The 18,192-nt window shown below is 46.9% G+C and overlaps 1 protein-coding gene across 8 annotated transcripts in view; it reads left to right on the forward strand.

The window, feature by feature from the left end:
- Positions 1-18,192, forward strand: part of LOC139753244 (popeye domain-containing protein 1-like) — an 84,274-nt gene that overhangs the window by 52,346 nt on the left and 13,736 nt on the right. Inside the window, exons 7-9 of one of the 8 annotated variants that reach the window (XR_011713671.1) lie at positions 55-279; positions 9,457-9,621; positions 14,698-14,837. Coding sequence is in view for 3 of the 8 variants with exons in the window: in XM_071669488.1 (XP_071525589.1) it covers positions 55-279; positions 14,698-14,956 (484 nt within the window). In the remaining 5 variants the exon portion in view is untranslated. Of the gene's footprint in view, positions 1-54; positions 280-9,456; positions 9,622-14,697; positions 15,347-18,192 lie in introns of those variants that run through there. The other 7 variants (XM_071669490.1, XR_011713668.1, XR_011713669.1 and 4 more) reach the window with 7 other exon arrangements.

Here is an 18,192-nt window from a genome sequence, read left to right on the forward strand (position 1 = left end):
CACAGGAGACCTCTCCACCCAGGGACACAGACCTCAGGACCTGTACCGTTGCAGGTAAGGACATCACGACGAAGCTGTACTCGCTCAACGAGCAGCTAGGGGTAGGGACATCGACGGCGGAGGGCGTGCGTGGCGTCGGGGCCCAGGACGTGTGGAGGGGCGTGGTGCAGCGCTCCATGAGCGTGGACAACGTCCACACCGGCACGAAGGGCTTCGTCCGCTCCCTCGCCTGGAGGTCCTCCAACAGGAGGACCTCCACCACCTACTGTGAGAGTGTCAGTAAGTATACTACTGCTGCTGCTGCCGCCACTACTACTACTACTACTGCCACCACTACTACAACTACTACTACTGCTACTACTACTACTACTACTACTACTACTACTGCCACTACTACTACTACTACTACTACTACTACTACTACTACTACTACTACTACTACTACTACTACTACTGCCAACACTACTACTACTGCCACCACTACTGCTACTACTGCTGCTACTACTACTACTACTACTACTACTACTACTACTACTACTACTGCCACCATTACTGCTACTACTACTATTACCACTACTGCCACTATTACTACTACTGCCATCACTACTACTACTACTGCCACCACTACTACTACTACTCCTACTACTACTACTACTACTACTACTACTGCCACCACTGCTACTACTACTACTACTACTACTGCTACTAATACTAATACTACTACCACTACTACTATTGCTACCACCACCACCACCACCACCACCACCGTTACTACTGCTGCTACTATTACTACTACACTGCTACTGCCTCTACTACTACTATTACCACCACTACTGCTGCCACCACCACCACTACAACTACCACTACTACAACTACTACAACCCCCACTATTACTCTTACTACTACCACCACCACTACTATTACTACTACTACTACTACCACCACCACTACTACTACTACTACTACTACTACTACTACTACTACTACTACTACTACTACTACTACTACTACTACTACCACCACTACTACTACTGCTGCTGCTGCTGCTACTACTACTGCCCTTCACTAGGGTAATAGACAGCATAGAGTCTACCACACCATGGGTGTGACTTAGCAGTGTACGTCATTACTTGGCGGACAGTACCCCAGGACGTGATGACTCACTGAACAGACAGTGCTCGCACGGGACAGTGACTTGCTGAGCAGACAGTGCTCGCACGGGACAGTGACTTGCTGAGCAGACAGTAGCTCGTCCAGTACACACTGACTTGCTGAGCAGACAGTAGTTCATCCAGTACACAGTAACTTGCTGAGCAGACAGTAGTTCGTCCAGTACACAGTGACTTGCTGAGCAGACAGTAGTTCGTCCAGTACACAGTGACTTGCTGAGCAGACAGTAGCTCGTCCAGTACACACTGACTTGCTGAGCAGACAGTAGTTCGTCCAGTACACAGTAACTTGCTGAGCAGACAGTAGTTCGTCCAATACACAGTGACTTGCTGAGCAGACAGTAGTTCGTCCAGTACACAGTGACTTCCTGAGCAGACAGTAGTTTGTCCAGTACACAGTGACTTCCTGAGCAGACAGTAGTTCGTCCAGTACACACTGACTTGCTGAGCAGACAGTAGTTCGTCCAGTATGCAGTAACTAGCTGGAGATAGGAGAGGATAGTGTCCATCCTCGCCTTGACCAAAAAACATCTTCTCAGCCAGCAGTGTGCGTGATATTGTACTGAGAGCGTACGTTCTCTTCTGTGCTGTAGTGTACATGTACTCGGTGACAGTACATACACGCCTTCACGAGCACATTACTTGAGAACTATGAAACGTGTTCACCGTTTAAGGCGCACATGTCCTCCTCAGCGTGTGCGCACATTAGTGCACACAGAAACACACACAACCTCGTCATGCACACATAACCCCCTTAGTTCATGCACACACGACCTCTTAGTTCATGCACAGCCTCTTAGTACGTAAATCAGCACGTAGGACTTTCAGGGTCTCTGGTCTGTGTAGACTGCCCCCTTACTCTCCACATAGCCACATAGTGTGTACACGACCTATGTACATATATATATATGGCCTCTTACTGCTCTCACAGCCGCTTGGTGCGAATGTGTCCTCATGATATCTAGACGGCCTCCTCCTGCACTCATAGCCTCGTAGTGAAGCACTCGGCCTCATAACTGCTTAAAGATGGGGCCCTTAGTCCATTTTCACTTGTACACGTCGTTGGCACACATGATTTGCCCTTTATCCCAGACCAGCTGTAAAGAGAATGACCTTGTGTTCATCATCCTAGTGTTGTTGTTGTTTGTCTGTTTTTGTTTTTCATGCAGTTCAATTTGTGTAGACATTGTATGAGAAAGATGACTTGTAATAATGAGAAATTTTGCATATTTCTTTCAGATATCTGATTTATCTTTCGACACTGCAGCAAGTTTACCGTATGGTCGTGCGCAGCATGACAGCCATGCAAGGTTTCAGGAGGTGTGGGCAAGACGATCAAGTGACACTTGAGACCCACTGTTGACTCGTACATGAAGCTAGTCTTCCTGCAAGCTTGAGCGGGGTGTGGGTGGGGATGAACGCCTCGGCCGCTCTGGCCTTAGCTGTCACGCTTGAGACTTTTGAGTCACCCTGTTCTTAACCACAGTGCTCTTTCCCTGAGCACGACGGGCCGACATATAAACTTGACCTGGCTTTCTCTACTGTGATCCTGAGGGGGGGTAGGGTGTGGGGTCATGCCATTGGCCAGGCCATCATACCGAAGGGTCATTTTTCATCGTGATGAAGAAGAGTTGTGGTGCCGTTGTGATCAAGGGCTGTAGGATCGTGCCCAAGGGATGAAATGGTCTACCACGAAACGACCCAAAAGCTCTGCGGGAGATAGTGTAGAGTTCATCATCCACTGTGCGAGAACTAACACCATAGTATTGTCCCTTCCAAAGACATCTTCCCTACTTTGCTCCTCGTGGATCAAATGACCAGTCTCAATTTAATTGCATTATCTCGGGAAAAGGTAGACTAGACAGTAACAAGCGTACCTCTCTGTTCTGACCTCTCACTGCAGATCACTCTACCCCTTCAGCAGCTTCGGTACTGCCGGGGGGCCAATTGGAGTCAGACTCTTTGTTAAGACCAGGTCCTCAGACTCCTCTGTTGGTGTGGGTGAGGTTGAGCTGCTACCCTCACCGCTGGGAGACCTACAGTCTCACAAGTTCCCTCGTATTCCGATTCAGGTTTTTCCAGTATTTGAGAGAGGCCTTTGGTGCGCTTCTTCATCGCCGGACTGTATGGAGCACAAAAGACGTCTGTCTTTTACAGTCTTCGACAGAACGGACGTCTTTTAAACGCCAGATTGGACACGGACGAATCACTGGGTACCTGTACGTATTACCTTAATGTTGTGGTAGACTTTGACTCAACGCTGACTGCATCATAACAAAGACCACAAAGCCTTTCGTGTTTACCTCATGACAAACGAGAACCAGCCAGTGTAGGAATCTCAAGGTGTACGTCTGTCCGTCAAGTGTTGATAGGCTAGCATTGAGTGAACACCAGTCTTGCGGAGGGAGTGAGTGTTGTCACCTGAGTGCGACTACCAGTCGCCTGCCACAGGTAAAGAGAAACTATTGTGGATGAAAGAGTAGGTGCCATAACATCTTGTGTATTATGTATTGCCTTTTGAGCAGTTCTCTTGTCTGAGGCTTACCTTTGGCACTGTGCCACATCCTCAGACAGAAAGGGATGAGCTACTGCAGCCACCCTGTCTCAGCTCCTCTTCGTCGGTGGGAAACCACACTAGTTGGAATGACCACTTTTGATGGTTAGGAGGCACGTGATCGACGCTCATTACTAGGACAGAGGTTTATAGGCTTCCCTGTAGCCATGTAGGATTTAATTCTCATCAATTATATCCTCTTTTTTTTCCACACTGGTCCTACAGCAAGGACCTAAGGCGGACAGTCAAGTTGAAGCTCGTATACTTCTTCAGGCGACTCTCTGAAGATGTCCCCATAAAGCTTTGCTACTCTCACTATGTGGGAAAATTAGATGACCATCATTTCTTAGAGTTTCTCTGGACGTGAACAAGTTTCAGATAATTTCAGTTATCGTCTCATGATGCCATTACTCCTCCGTCATGGTCGTGACTCCTCTTGATTTAAGACTGTTATTCGCGAGGTCTCGTTTCTATCTCTTGTCATTGTGCCAGGTATCTGTCAGGACGGGAGGGAGTGGTGCGCACATACCTGACTGGGTCCTTGACCCTGCCAGAGACGATGTACATATGTTGCCCCTGGGTGACAGCCCCTGGTATGGATGCCCCTTGGATGAGAGTCGGAGGGGATGGATGCCTGGCCATGTCCAATACCTGTCTTATGACTCGACTGTACTTCTTCACCACCTTCCTCAAGTGCCACTCGAACTCTTGAATTGACCAGCCGGATGTCCCCATTCGTCTTAGTTTTTATCATGAAGCGTGAAGTACCTCAGAACTTAACAGTGCGTCCACGCCAGAGTCCAGTGGCTGAGTTAGTGACGTGAAGCATTATGTGGAGACGCTAAGAAAATATCTGCTCGGACGAGAAGATAAACAAACGGTATAAAACACATTGCCAGACGCAAGAGACTCCTGCTGGCATGGAGTGATAGCAAGTGGAATAAATTTACGACCAAAGGATACAAGGAACAGTTCCTCGTCAAACCGGACGCCCAGCTGAGGTATAGAAACCTACAAGTGACGAAGTTCGAAATTTGTCTAACGCCGGATCACCATACGAGACGCCAACCTGACGTCGTGAGGGTCAGGTCATTCCATCATGCCTGTAGTGCTATAGGGTCATATATCGTTGTGCCTAAGGGTCCGTACCGTCGTGCTCAAGGGTCGTGCCGTCGTGCTCAAGGCTTGTTCCGTCGTCCTTGGGGACTCTGAGAGAAGTTAAGCCATAACGTAAGTTAGCGTGTTCATAAGCAGTTGATGATGGCTTCCCGGACCACACCCCCCCTACGGTAATGACCCCAGGGGAAGAGACGACGCGTTGTCATGGGCGAAACACACAGTTGATGTCGTCTCGTAAACTGGAGACGAATAATTGATATCAACAAGAGTGGTATACGTGCGAATGATCCTCTAACTACGGCTCTTCAAGACAGCTTACTTCTTGCGCTGCTGACACCGCTACCTAGAGCCACCACCACCCGCTCCACGCCCCTCACTATCCCTCCGCCAGTATAAGCAATTCGTGGTAGTATATCTCTTTTATATGGTATACTTCCACCGACTTCCTGTTAGCGGAGTATAACTATTTGCAAGTGTAGGTGATGATAGTCCATGGTATGTGGCACAGAAGGACTTGGGGAGGTACCGAGTCTTTATAATAACCTCCCATAATTCATGGAAGCTAGTGTAGGAGAACTGAGGGTTCTATGCCGGGCCAAGACGATAAAATACCAACCCATCATGTGCTGAACTGGTAATGAGAGGAGTGACGTCCACTGATTGGCCGGCCATGTGAGCAGCTGTGACGTCACGGGCCAGATGATGCTGTACTCACCGTATGGAAAATCAATGTTGCCAACACAAGAGACCAATCAATCCCCACGGCGTCTGCTTGTGTGCGCCTCACCCTACGCTACTCCTCTGACGTCACCGAAGTTTATATTAGGGTCAGCACGTGGTGTCTTCACTGAGAGATGTCGTTTATTCGTTAAACATCCACTTCTTGGCTTCAGTCACTGAAATTCCAGCATTTGCCTTCAGGAGGAAGGTGGTCAGTGAAGCCAGGAAGATATCGGATTACAGGGGGGGGTCGTCTGGGTTCATCTCGTGAGCGGAGCAGCACCGATATGCTGCTGACGGAGGGTGACAGGCATGTGTGGTAGTGGGAAGTCTGATGGAGAGAGCCAGATGTCCACACCTGGCTGGTTAGAGAGATGGAGAGGTCGTCCTGGCCCATTGCATTGTGATGTAAAGGGTCCTGAAGGGACACTGAGGGCTGGGCTGTCAAGGGCCCCCAAGAAACACTAGTGGCTGGACTTCTAAGGGCTCCTGAGAGACATTGGTGGCCGGACTATCAAGGGCCTCGGAGAAACACTGGTAGATGGACTTGAGTTCGTAGAACTTTACCCCCAAGACTAGCATGTGATGTGACCCCGCCACCAAAGGACATGACCTTGGTGTGACCCCCACCAACGGACACGACCTTAGTGTGACCCCCCACCAACGGGCATGACCTTAGTGTGACCCCCACCAACGGACATGACCTTAGTGTGACCCCCCACCAACGGACATGACCTTAGTGTGACCCCACCAACGGACATGACCTTAGTGTGACCCCTACTAACGGACATGACCTTAGTGTGACCCCCCACCAACGGACATGACCTTAGTGTGACCTCCAGCAACGGACATGACCTTAGTGTGACCCCTCACCAACAGGCGTGACCTTAGTATGATCCCAGCGACAGACGTGACCTTAAGTGTGACCCTAGCAACAGGTGTGACTCTACGTGTTTACAACTGTGTTGCTGAAGATACGCTTTTTTTTTTTTTTTACGTCGCGTCGCTCACTTCCGTTGGCCAGCTTCCAGTTGTGCCTTCTTGATCTGGATTCTCCTTCGACTGATCATGTCTCCCGTTACCTCTCTATCACATCGAGCCAGATTGAGGGCTTGCAACCTCTCTTCGTTGCTCAATCCACTCAGTTCTGGCACCATTCTTGCTGCATTCCTTTTTCAGCTGTTGTATGTGACTCCTTAAATTGAGGAGACCAGAATGTGATGAGTACCTCGGTTCCACTGAACGGTGTGTGACTGACATGGACTGAAGCGTCCATTGCTTCAGTCTTGCGCACAGCCAACCCCTGTGCGTGCTCTTCTGACCTCCCACAGAAGGTTTCTCTACAAGGCTACCTACAGTCGTTATTTTGGAAATTTCTTATTTCCTAGTGGAAGTATGGGGCGTCAAGCTGGAACGTTGAGGAAAGGTTTTCATTGTTGTTAGATCTTCCGAGTCTTGGAAGATGTGAAAGTTAAAAAAAGAAAGAAGTGGTTGGGATGATTTTGGATGGAGTGTCCAGCCCGAGTGCAGGAGAAAGAAGTTTAGAGAACGCCTCATGTTGCTGCGGAAGTAAGAGTATCATACAGAGAGTTCAGCAGACCGCTGCCTGCACTCCTGGACCCTAACTTGTTGACTCCAGAGTTCAACAAGCTGCTGTCTCCACTCCTACCTGCCCCACCTCCCCCCTTGACCCAGCAACTAATTAACCTCAGGTGGGACGGATAGAGGAAGCAAATAATCGTCTTTCTTTCCCGAGAAAAGACATGGTATTCAGCACCATCTTAACTTTTTCTTAGTAATCTTGGATCTCCTATGAGAACTCGCCCTCTCAAAGCCTTTAGGTATGGAAGTGGCTGCTGGCTCTTCCTGGGGGAGTCGGGTCTTCCCTCCCCCAGCTGCTCAGGTGATGAAGGCTAGAAGAAGGAAGTGTCCGTCGTACAGACACGGCTGTCCAGCAGAGGTAGATGGGGGTCGACTTATTTATAAACTCGTGTTGTGGGATGTGGTCGCCACCTTCCTTCCTTTGTTTTTCATCCCTCATCACATGTCAGTTTTTTTTTTTTCCTATAATGCCAGTAATGGTACCCCCTTCCTATGGGGGGGGACTACCATGTCTTTCCCAGTGCTAGACACTGCTGCAGACCTCCATCTTTGGCTGAGCAGACCACTAGAAAACGTTCCTCTCTGCCTTTTATAGACAGGGTACCGATATGTAAAACTAATCTTGTCAGAAGCAGTGGCCATAAAACATACTGGTTTTAAGATATTTTTCTTGATTTCAGAATCTTTACTTTATCCTAACATGTAATTTGTTCTATTCGTCATTATTCCTTATCTTTTCTCATAATTCTAATGAGTAGTTTTAGAATGTATGTTTACAGGTGTTTATCACTACTCTCCCTTGTTTCTCCCTAGCCAACTGCTCACAGGGACAGATACCACCCGGATCTCCTCCAGGAACATTGAGACTCCACATCTAAGGGAGTGACAGACCCCCTCCACGTATTAACCCCACCCCCCCACACACACCCAGTATAGTGACACTGGCTCCGTCTGTCGCTCAGTATCCTCTTTCGATCAGATCGGCTGCTACGTCTGTGGCTAATGATCTAGTCATCATCCCGAAACTCGGTTCATTTCCTTCTAACCTGAATCCTTTACTCGACTCTGTTTCCAGTCTGTCCCTCAACTGTTCCAGCACTTATTCCTCCAAGACTCTCATACAGTGTTTTGCTGCAATTATGTACTTCAGTTTTCAATCAATAACAGTTAGACTATCTTGCCACCGACCCCCTAAACTCCTATTGTGGAACACATCAATAAACTCTTCATTATTTGCTGTACGAGAGCCAAGCTCTCTCATGTGTACACTGTATTAGATTTACTTATTTCACCCATGTTGCCATTTTGTTAATAAACAGTGATATATTTTTTTCCTTCAGTTGCAATTTACAAATAGGGACATGATAGGTCCTATTTCAAGGCACTAGGAAATGTGAGAGGTCCTAGTGTGAGGTACCAGGGAACATGAGAGGTCCTAGTGTGGGGCACCAGGGAACATGAGAGGTCCTAGTGTGAGGTATAGGAACATGAGAGGTCCTAGTGTGAGGCACCAGGGAACATGAGAGGTCCTAGTGTGGGGCACCAGGGAACATGAGAGGTCCTAGTGTGAGGTATAGGAACATGAGAGGTCCTAGTGTGAGGCACCAGGGAACATGAGAGGTCCTAGTGTGAGGTACCAGGGAACATGAAGTCCTAGTGTGAGGCACCAGGGAACATGAGAAGTCCTAGTGTGAGGTACCAGGGAACATGAGAGGTCCTAGTGTGAGGCACCAGGGAACATGAGAGGTCCTAGTGTGCGATACTAGGGAATATGTGAGGGACGGGAACATGAGAGGTCCTAGTATGAGGTACTAGGGAATATGAGAGGTCCTAGTGTGAGGTACCAGGGAACATGATAAGTCTAAGTATGAGGTACTAAGGGACGTAATGAGTCCCAGTGTGAACAGCTGAAGACCAAGATGGGTGTCCAAGTGTTAGCCCTTGGGATATGGTGAGTTCCTCTGTCTGTACCCCTGGGATATGGTAGGTCCCAGTGTGAGAAGCAAGGGTTTTGATAGTCTCTGTTGTCCTGGGATGTGCTAGGCCCTATGTGCTGGGATATGGTAGGTCCCATATTGCTGGGATATGGTAGGTCCCATATTGCTGGGGATATGGTAGGTCCCAGAATGCTAGGAGATGGAAGACCCCCCAGTGTTCTGGCACATGGTAGGCCCCCCAAAGTGCTGGGATATGTTTAAGTCCCCAGAGTGCTGGGGATATGGTAGGCCCCCAGTGTGCTGGGATATGCTGTGTCCCAGGAGGGCTACTAATGGAGTAAGGACATTATTACAGACACGGGTGATCCCTTGTTGGACCTGCCCCCTTGCCGCCTCTGACGCCACGCCCCCAGTAAGTCCCTACACGCCCACACTCACCGCTCAAGACCTCTTAACTGTACGTCCTCACACGCCCACCAACCCCCCTGGCCACGCCCACACACCCTCCCGACCATGGCCAGTAAGCTAACGACTGTATGTAGTAGACTTTTGCAGTAATCACCTAACCTGTCTGGCCGGCCACGCCCATACAACCAGTTCCTCTCTCTCCTTTCCCCTCCCACCTACCCGCGCCTGAGCCACGCCCATTGTACCTCCAGACCCCCCCGTCTTTCTCTCTCTCTCTCTCCACCCACTAAACCCCAAAGACCATGGCTGTGAACTTCTGCTACCCCGTTCTTGAAAGTCCAACTGGCCACACCCACAGACCCACATGGCCATACCCACGTGGCCACACCCTCAGACCCACATGGCCATACCCAGAGACCTACGTGGCCACACCCACAAACCCATTTGGCCACACCCACGAACCCATTTGGCCACACCCACTAACCTTCCTGGATACGTCTGCCCCCTCCTTCCCCACCTCGTAAATAAACACTTATGTTCACTCGCGTTCCTGACCACGCCCATCAACCTTATAAACCACACCCACAACCCTACCAGGCCAGCTGGCCACGCCCACTGTAACCTAACGACCTCCTCCCCCCCCAACCCCTCCCTTCCTTTCTCCCTCCCCCGACACAAAGGCCCCACAGTCGTGTTTCACTCAGTAAATGTCAGTTAAATGTAAATAGCTGTTTGGTGTTGGTTCCACCCCCCCCCCCCTCACCCACCCAGTGTTGAGTGCTGTATGTCTGTAGATTGTAACTGTAGCCAGCAGTGAACCCCAGTTGTTGACAGCACTGTATTTCTGTACAGCAGTCAGAATGTATATGTATTTTGCCCATGTTTAGTACGTTTGTTATATATATATATATATATATATATATATATATATATATATATATATATATATATATATATATATATATATATATATATATATATATCCTCCAGCAAAACTCGAACTAGTGGACTGGGGAACGTCATTGCTACAGCAGCCAAGGTGGCAGGGTTAGTAAGCCAGGTACCCCAGCCACCAACTTTCCAGGCAGCGGTTCGAGTCCCACTGGAGAGGATGGAGTGATGTATATAGACGACAGAATGAATGACAGTTAGCTCGTTAGAGAGAAGTGCTGTTCTTTTTTTTTTTTATTAGCAGTGTATGTCTTAGGGAATTACCTTACTTGTGGAGAACATGGTGGCCTCGATTTCATGGGTTAAGATCAGCGAAGTAGAGTACAGTAGTATTTAGTGTCTGTGTGTGTGGCTTCTATTTTGTTTTTTTTCCATTATTTATTCTTTGCTATTATTTATGTTATTATTAGTTCTACAGCTAATCCTCATTGGAGTAGGATGAGTGCGCGTGACGGGTACGACCCCTTTGACTCGACGATGCGACCCTTGTCCTTGTCATGGATGGCTTTATCTGTGACTTTTACACATGAGGGTCGGATGAAAAGTCGTGCCGTCGCATTCAAGTGGTTGTACATTGTCGTACCGTTGTGCTCAAAGGTCGTACCGTTGTGCTCAAGGGTCGTACCGTCGTGCTCAAGGGTCGTACCGTTGTGCTCAAGGGTCGTACCGTTGTGCTCAAGGGTCGTACCGTTGTGCTCAAGGGTCGTACCGTTGTGCTCAAGGGTCGTACCGTTGTGCTCAAGGGTCGTACCGTTGTGCTCAAGGGTCGTACCATTGTGCTCAAAGGTCGTACCATTGTGCTCAAAGGTCGTACCGTTGTGCTCAAGGGTCGTACCTTCGTGCATAGTTATGTTTTTATCTCTGATTTTCATCAATATTGATAAGTTCACCAGAAACGGGGAAAAAAAATATGTATTGATTGCTTATTTGTGTTAATTATTATGTCAGCATAGATTATTAATTATTTGACCCACATGGTATTAATCATTATGCTGTTAAGATGTGTTCATACAATCTTACATTGTCCCCGTAAGAGCTTGGGAAGAGGGGCGTGGAACACGTAGGTGGGTGATACGTGCGCTGTCTGTCCGTCCGTCTACAGCACACAGAAAATAAGGGATGACCAGCTTGCTTGGGGCAGTGAAACATATGAGTAGCTGCGTCAGCCTGTGCGACCAGCTACTATTGCTCCTGCCGCTGCTTGCATCGCCACGCAGGCTCGTATGATCCATGAAGAACTGGGCCTCCGTCCTCAGGGGGTGGGTGAAGGATGTATGTACCCAGAGTAATGCACCTGAAGAACTGCGAGAAATCGAGAGAATGGAGAGAGAGAGAGAGAGAGAGAGAGAGAGAGAGAGAGAGAGAGAGAGAGAGAGAGAGAGAGAGAGAGAGAGAGAGAGAGAGAGAGAGCAAACCTGTTGTTGGTTAGGGTTGAGAAAGCGTGTTCGTCAGAGGTGTACGGTAAAAGTGTGTGTGTGTGTGGCAAAGAGGGCGTGTGTGTCTTCTGGCTGGACGAAGGCAGTGGTTTATTCCGCTGTATAGATAGATTTAAGGGGGAAGTTTTGTTGTTTTAGAGACAGGAAAGTGTATTGAGCATATATGGGCTTAAGAAAGGCATGTGAGAGAGATGATAGGAAATTCCAAATGAGCAGTTCTGATTTGCTGGTGTACATAAAGGGGTTCTATGTTCTTGAGAGCTTTGATAAATGGAATTGATGCGATGGATGATTGTGGCATACAGAGTGAGGATCTGGAAGGGTGTGTGAGAAACAGCTGTGTCATCCACGCAAACCATTCTCTTGATATCTCACCAAAAGACGAGAGAGTCTCCACGTAATGGGAGCTCTAATGCAAAACAAAACTAGAATTTAGATATGGTATGAAGAGCTTACAGAAACACCACCAAATGGTTCTGGCTTTTACGTTTTCTATGGCTATCGATATATATGTATATATACCGAACTTAGATCATTTCCTGAATGAAAGATGACATTCATCCTTTACTCCTTAAGACGGATATCCAGTTCATTAAACAGTAAACTCTCCATAAATCCCACTAAATGGTGTACGTCTTGCAGAAGGCAGTGGCTGACCAAGATAGATTTTTTCCCCCTCCAAATCCCATATTCAATTAGTGATTGTAAGCTAGAAATAATAAACTAATGGAACAATTTTGATATGTCTGCAGAAATATTTGATATAATGTACGAAGCCACTTGCGCATTCCCGAGTTAGCGGTGCACTAGGCTATGGTGTGAGTTTTGGAGAGTTCATTGTGACTGGCAGAATGATTTGACTTGGCTTTGCTTTCAGGTCATGGTCATTTTTAAGTCTTGAAAGTGGCTACCAGTATATCAGCAAGATGTAATTTGACGTGTACCACAGTAGCATCAATGGCTGAAATTAAACTGCTAGATTATATAAACTATTTTTTTTTTTTGAGGACCGTATGTCTCAGTGTATATATATCCTACCAGCCATTACCACCCCCTGACGTACTTTTTGAGAGTTTTAAGATTTTTATTGTGTTTTTCCCCCCCACAAATGAAAGTACCAGTTGATGTATCTTGTATGTCAATCTGTGGATTATCTTTGAATGTTTCGATGCTTTTGCATTGTGCCCTGATGTCTGGAGTGTGCTGAAAAAAAAAAATACGACTGCCTTAGAATCAATACATTTACTTTCAGCCTGTAAGATGTATTAATTGTGCTTTATATACATATACATTTTTTCATATAGATTTGCAGATTATTTTTTTTTTTTTTGAAGTTATGATCACAAGTTTGAAGCATTACAGAAGAACAACATGAATCAGCAGTAGTAGGAGCATGGCTAAGACATAGCACTCATGGTTGGTTTAAGGGCCAGGAACTATTTGTTTCAAATCGTTGACCAAGTCTGCGTCTGTGGTACTGTGGGAAAAAGGGCAAGTCTACGACCTTGGTATGATGGGTAAGGGTATCCTACGAGGCTGAAAACGTTTTTTTTTTTTTTCATGTCACCAGTAATGAAAGGAGACTCAAAGACTAAGGTCATGACTTATATCTGGTATTAAGGCAACACATGAGCTCATGTATGATTATTATCGACGTTTCCATCATCATGAAAGTCAGCAGAGACTTCAGAAAACAAGTGACCATCGTAGGACAGAACTTGACGAAGCGATTCTTTATCAGCCATATGCAATGTGATTCATTATTGATCTTTTATGTCCTGTCAGTACTAAAGTATGTGCATGGTTCTGGAGTGTCGATCACCACTCCTCTGGTTCTTGTTCGCAGGATAACTGAAGAATAGTACTTACACGAGAACTTCACAAATGTACCATCAGTACAGTATACAGGTGACCAGCTCATTAGATTTTTCGAATATATAGTTACTTAAATCTAGATATTAGGGGTTAAACTGATTTTACTGTAAATGCTGTAACTTGGGATTGCTGAAAATTCTGGGAACTTTAGATGTATAACATTTATGTATAGGGCAAGGTCAGATATTGTGACTAAATGTTTTTGTAAGTTACTGTAGTTTTCCACTCAATTGTGGGTCTTCAGGCAACACAAGTACAGAGTTGTCTGTTTTTTCTCATCTTATTCATTACGAGTGAAAAAAAAAATGAATTCAAAGCAACTTTTGCAGACTTAGTGTTTAATGTTTTGCGCAAGGCAAGCTTGTAAGATGCTCATCATAAAGCGATTTAATTTCACAAATGATCCCTTAGCAGTTACTTATGTCCATAGTACCATTTACTGATTTTCGTGACTGGAATATAATTATCGGTTATTAACATCATGTCTTATTGCCATCATTACCAGAGTTCAGTAAATGACCTTGGACATTGAATGACCCTGACTTTAGGGTCACATTTCACTAAGTGGTGACGTTCGGAATGCATGTTCTTTACCCATCTATCGTCCATCATACCTTGACCCATCTATCATCCATCATGCCTTGACCCATCTATCATCCATCATGCCTTGACCCATCTATCATCCATCATGCCTTGACCAGGAACACCAAGCGTAGATTTGGTCACCGATTCTGAACAACTGGCTCACGGCTCTGGCTCTATGATGTGCTGCGGGTGGTTGAGGGAGACCCTTCCACCATGTGGTAGCTGCACTGCTGTGGGTGCTACTGTGGTAGAGGAGGTCCCTCTCCCTCCCTCACCTCGCCAGGGGCGGGCAGTAGACTAGCCAGCGCCGCTCAGGTGATGCTCAACATTTATTCCCTCAGGGTCTTCACCTGGCCGGTCTCGCGGGTCGCATGCCTCTGACCCTGTCCTCAAAGATCCTCCAGCAGGCAGCTGGGGAGGGCCTGGCCAGCATGCCTCCACAAGCCACCAGCTTGGGGCCGCACAATCTCCACCAGGCTTAGAGTCACCTTTAGCAGCAGCAGCAGCAGGAGGAGGAGGAGACACGAGCAGTTTGGCGGCGTACGAGGGCGGCGCCTCAGGTAGCGGAGGAAAGCGCACCTCACGGGAGAACGTAGTGAGGTGTGTGGTGCCCCCCGGGGCCAGTGCCAGCCTCCCCAGCCAGGCGCTCGACCACCCAGACCTTCTGGAGACTTCAGTTTGACTTCTTCCCTGCCTGTCTGCCTGCTTCATTCCTGTCTGCCTGCTCTACAGCCGCCGCTAGACCAGTAGCCAGAAGCAGTTAGCAGGTGTCTGGTAGCAGCTGGTAGTGAATGGTTAGCCATGGTTAGTGACCGGCCTGCATGTAAGCTGGTGGTGGGCGGGTGACCGACCGTGTGTGTGTGTGTGTTGTGGCGCGTGCGCCGCCCACTCTACGCCACCCACTCCTCGGGGGCTACATCCTCGGGAGCTGCGCCTGTGAGGCCTCCAGCCCAGTGTAGAGGCCCAGGGACGTCCCCCTCCCGCCCGCCGGTATGGTAGCCCAGCGCCCATGTCTGACAGCATGAGTCTCCCCGCACTCCTCACCTCACCTATGAATGCATCTTGTTCGGGTTTGCGCTTCTTGTCATGGCTGTGAATAACCGCTATTGCAGTACTGCCTGTGATCCATCATGCTTTGGCTTGCCTGCTTCGCCTGTCTGTGTGCCCCTTGCACGTTCCCCGCACACATGTGTATCATCCCTTGAAGTTCTCGTCCAATGTACACCAACGTGAAGGTATTCGAGGTATATGGACATTATTGTCATATTCTCTGTACCTTCAGTGAGGCCCTGGCGGCCAGTCATGTGCGTGTGAGTGTAGCACGTGACACTGGTACGTTCGTAGACCCCTGAGCTTGGCCGCAAGCACTTGTGTGGGTCCTCCACCAGGCCAGCACTGGTGTGTCTTGCACCAGGCCAGCACTAGTGTGGGTCCTCCACCAGGCCAGCACTTGTGTGGGTCCTGCATTAGGCCAGCACTTGTGTGGGTCCTGCATTAGGCCAGCACTAGCGTGTCTTGCACCAGGCCAGCACTAGTGTGGGTCCTGCATTAGGCCAGCACTTGTGTGGGTCCTGCTGTCACCAACCCGCTGCTTCAGCACCGGTCACTTGCCCACAGCTGACATGTACGGTGCCCTGAGAGCCATCCTTCAGGGAAAGACTCGGTGTCCTACAGAAGGTGTTCCTCTCAGCACTGAGACAAGTGTAGCTGAGGAACGGCATTGCTAACCTGCAGGTGGCGTTACCCCAGGCTAGCCACACTGACCTTCACACACACACACACACATACACACACGCACGCACACGGAGCCATGGTTAGTTCTAGTGACTTTGGGTCAGCACGGGCCATCCGAAGGGCAGACCTGCATGAGTTCGAATCCTGGGCGTGGCAGTCGGCCCACACCCAACCCAGATATTCAATACCCCCTCCGTGGCAAATCAGTAAATGATGGAGACTTGGCTTAAGCTGGGGCTTGTGTGCATGCATTCATGAATAGGAGTAAATACATGATATATAAGGTTAAGAGACGGGGTAACATGATCGCAAAATCTCTCTCCACACACACACACACACACACACACACACACACACACACACACACACACTTAGAGAACCTTATTATGAAAAGTTGTGAAGAAATGCGTTCATAGGATAAGAGTGGTGGACTATGGGAGTGCAGCGAACGAAGACGCCGAAACGTAGTGATTTGTTTGGCAATGGAGAATGACCCAGAGGGGGGAAGTATACTTACACAAATACAAGGTTATGAGACGAGGAGTACAGACCAAATGGGTTGTTACACCCACACCTACACCCACACACCAGTGTACCTAGGGCAGGTTACCACCACCTGGAGGATAGTGAGAGTGTAGTGTTGCAGGATAGCAAGAGTGTAGTGTTGCAGGGTGTTACTGCCACTTGTGTTGCGGGATACCGAAAATACTTATCGTTTGACAACCAATGTTTTGGGGAAGGATGGACAACACCACTGCAGTTATGACATGGATGGATGATGCAATTGTTTTATTGACCGAACACACGTTATGGTCATGTAGGGTTTATTATTATGATCATTGCAAGACAGTAATGATCCTACGATACATTCTTGTGTACCTCCATGTCAGACACCAAGATATCCTACATCATACTGTTTCAAGTATACTGATGAGTCGTTATATTTTGCAGGGTATTGCAAATGACTCTTGCAGGCAACTGCAGTGTATTTGTGGGTACACTGTATTGCACCAGGAGGATGGTATATTTGAAGCATTATACAATAAATAGTTGCAGGATACTATTGTATAATGTAGGACGAGGCAGGATACTACAGTATATTGTAGGATGTAGCAGTCTATTATTGGTGGATGTTACTGTTATATTTGTCAGATACAGTATATTATTGCAGTATAAGCATATGATGATACAGTATATTGTTGCAGGCTGCAACAGTATACTGTATAATAGACTGATAAGATGTATTGTTCCAGGATGCTACGCTATACTGTATGATAGAATGATACAATATATATATTGGTGCAGGGTGCTACAGTATACTGTATAGTGAAATGATGCAATATATTGTTGCAGGATGCTACAGTATACTGTATAGTAGAATCATACAATATACTGGGGCAGGATGCTACTGTATACTGTATAGTTGAATCATACAATATACTGGGGCAGGATGCTACTGTATACTGTATAGCAGAATGATACAGTATATATTATTACAGGCATCTACAGTATATTGTATAGTAGAATGATACAGTATATATTATTACAGGCATCTACAGTATATTGTATAGTAGAATGATACAGTATATATTATTACAGGCTTCTACAGTATATTGTATAGTAGAATGATACAATCTATTGTTGCAGGATGTTGCAGTATACTGAATAGTGGTTTGATACAGTAATTAATTACTACATACTACAGTATGTTCTTGGATTATACACTATATCATTGCAGTATATTTCAGTATATTTTCTGCAGGTTTTGTCTTACAGGATAATTTACAGTACGCTTGTAAGATACTACAGTATAGTGCAGAATATTACAGTCTCTTTTGCAGGATTTTAAGAATATTATTGGAAGGATTTTACTGTATGCTTTGACTGTACAAAATGGTTCTTATGTTTCTAATGGATATTACTGTTTATTTGTGAGATATATTACAGTATATTTATGAAGGATACAAAAAAGTATATTTATGAAGGATATTACAGTATATATTTTTGAGGGATACAGCAACATATTCTATGAGGGATACTGAAATCTATTTATGAAGGGCATTGTAGTATGTTAATGAGTAATGCTGCAATATATATTCCTG

This window comes from Panulirus ornatus, chromosome 14 (assembly GCF_036320965.1).
Source record: "Panulirus ornatus isolate Po-2019 chromosome 14, ASM3632096v1, whole genome shotgun sequence".
Lineage (NCBI taxonomy): Eukaryota > Metazoa > Arthropoda > Malacostraca > Decapoda > Palinuridae > Panulirus > Panulirus ornatus.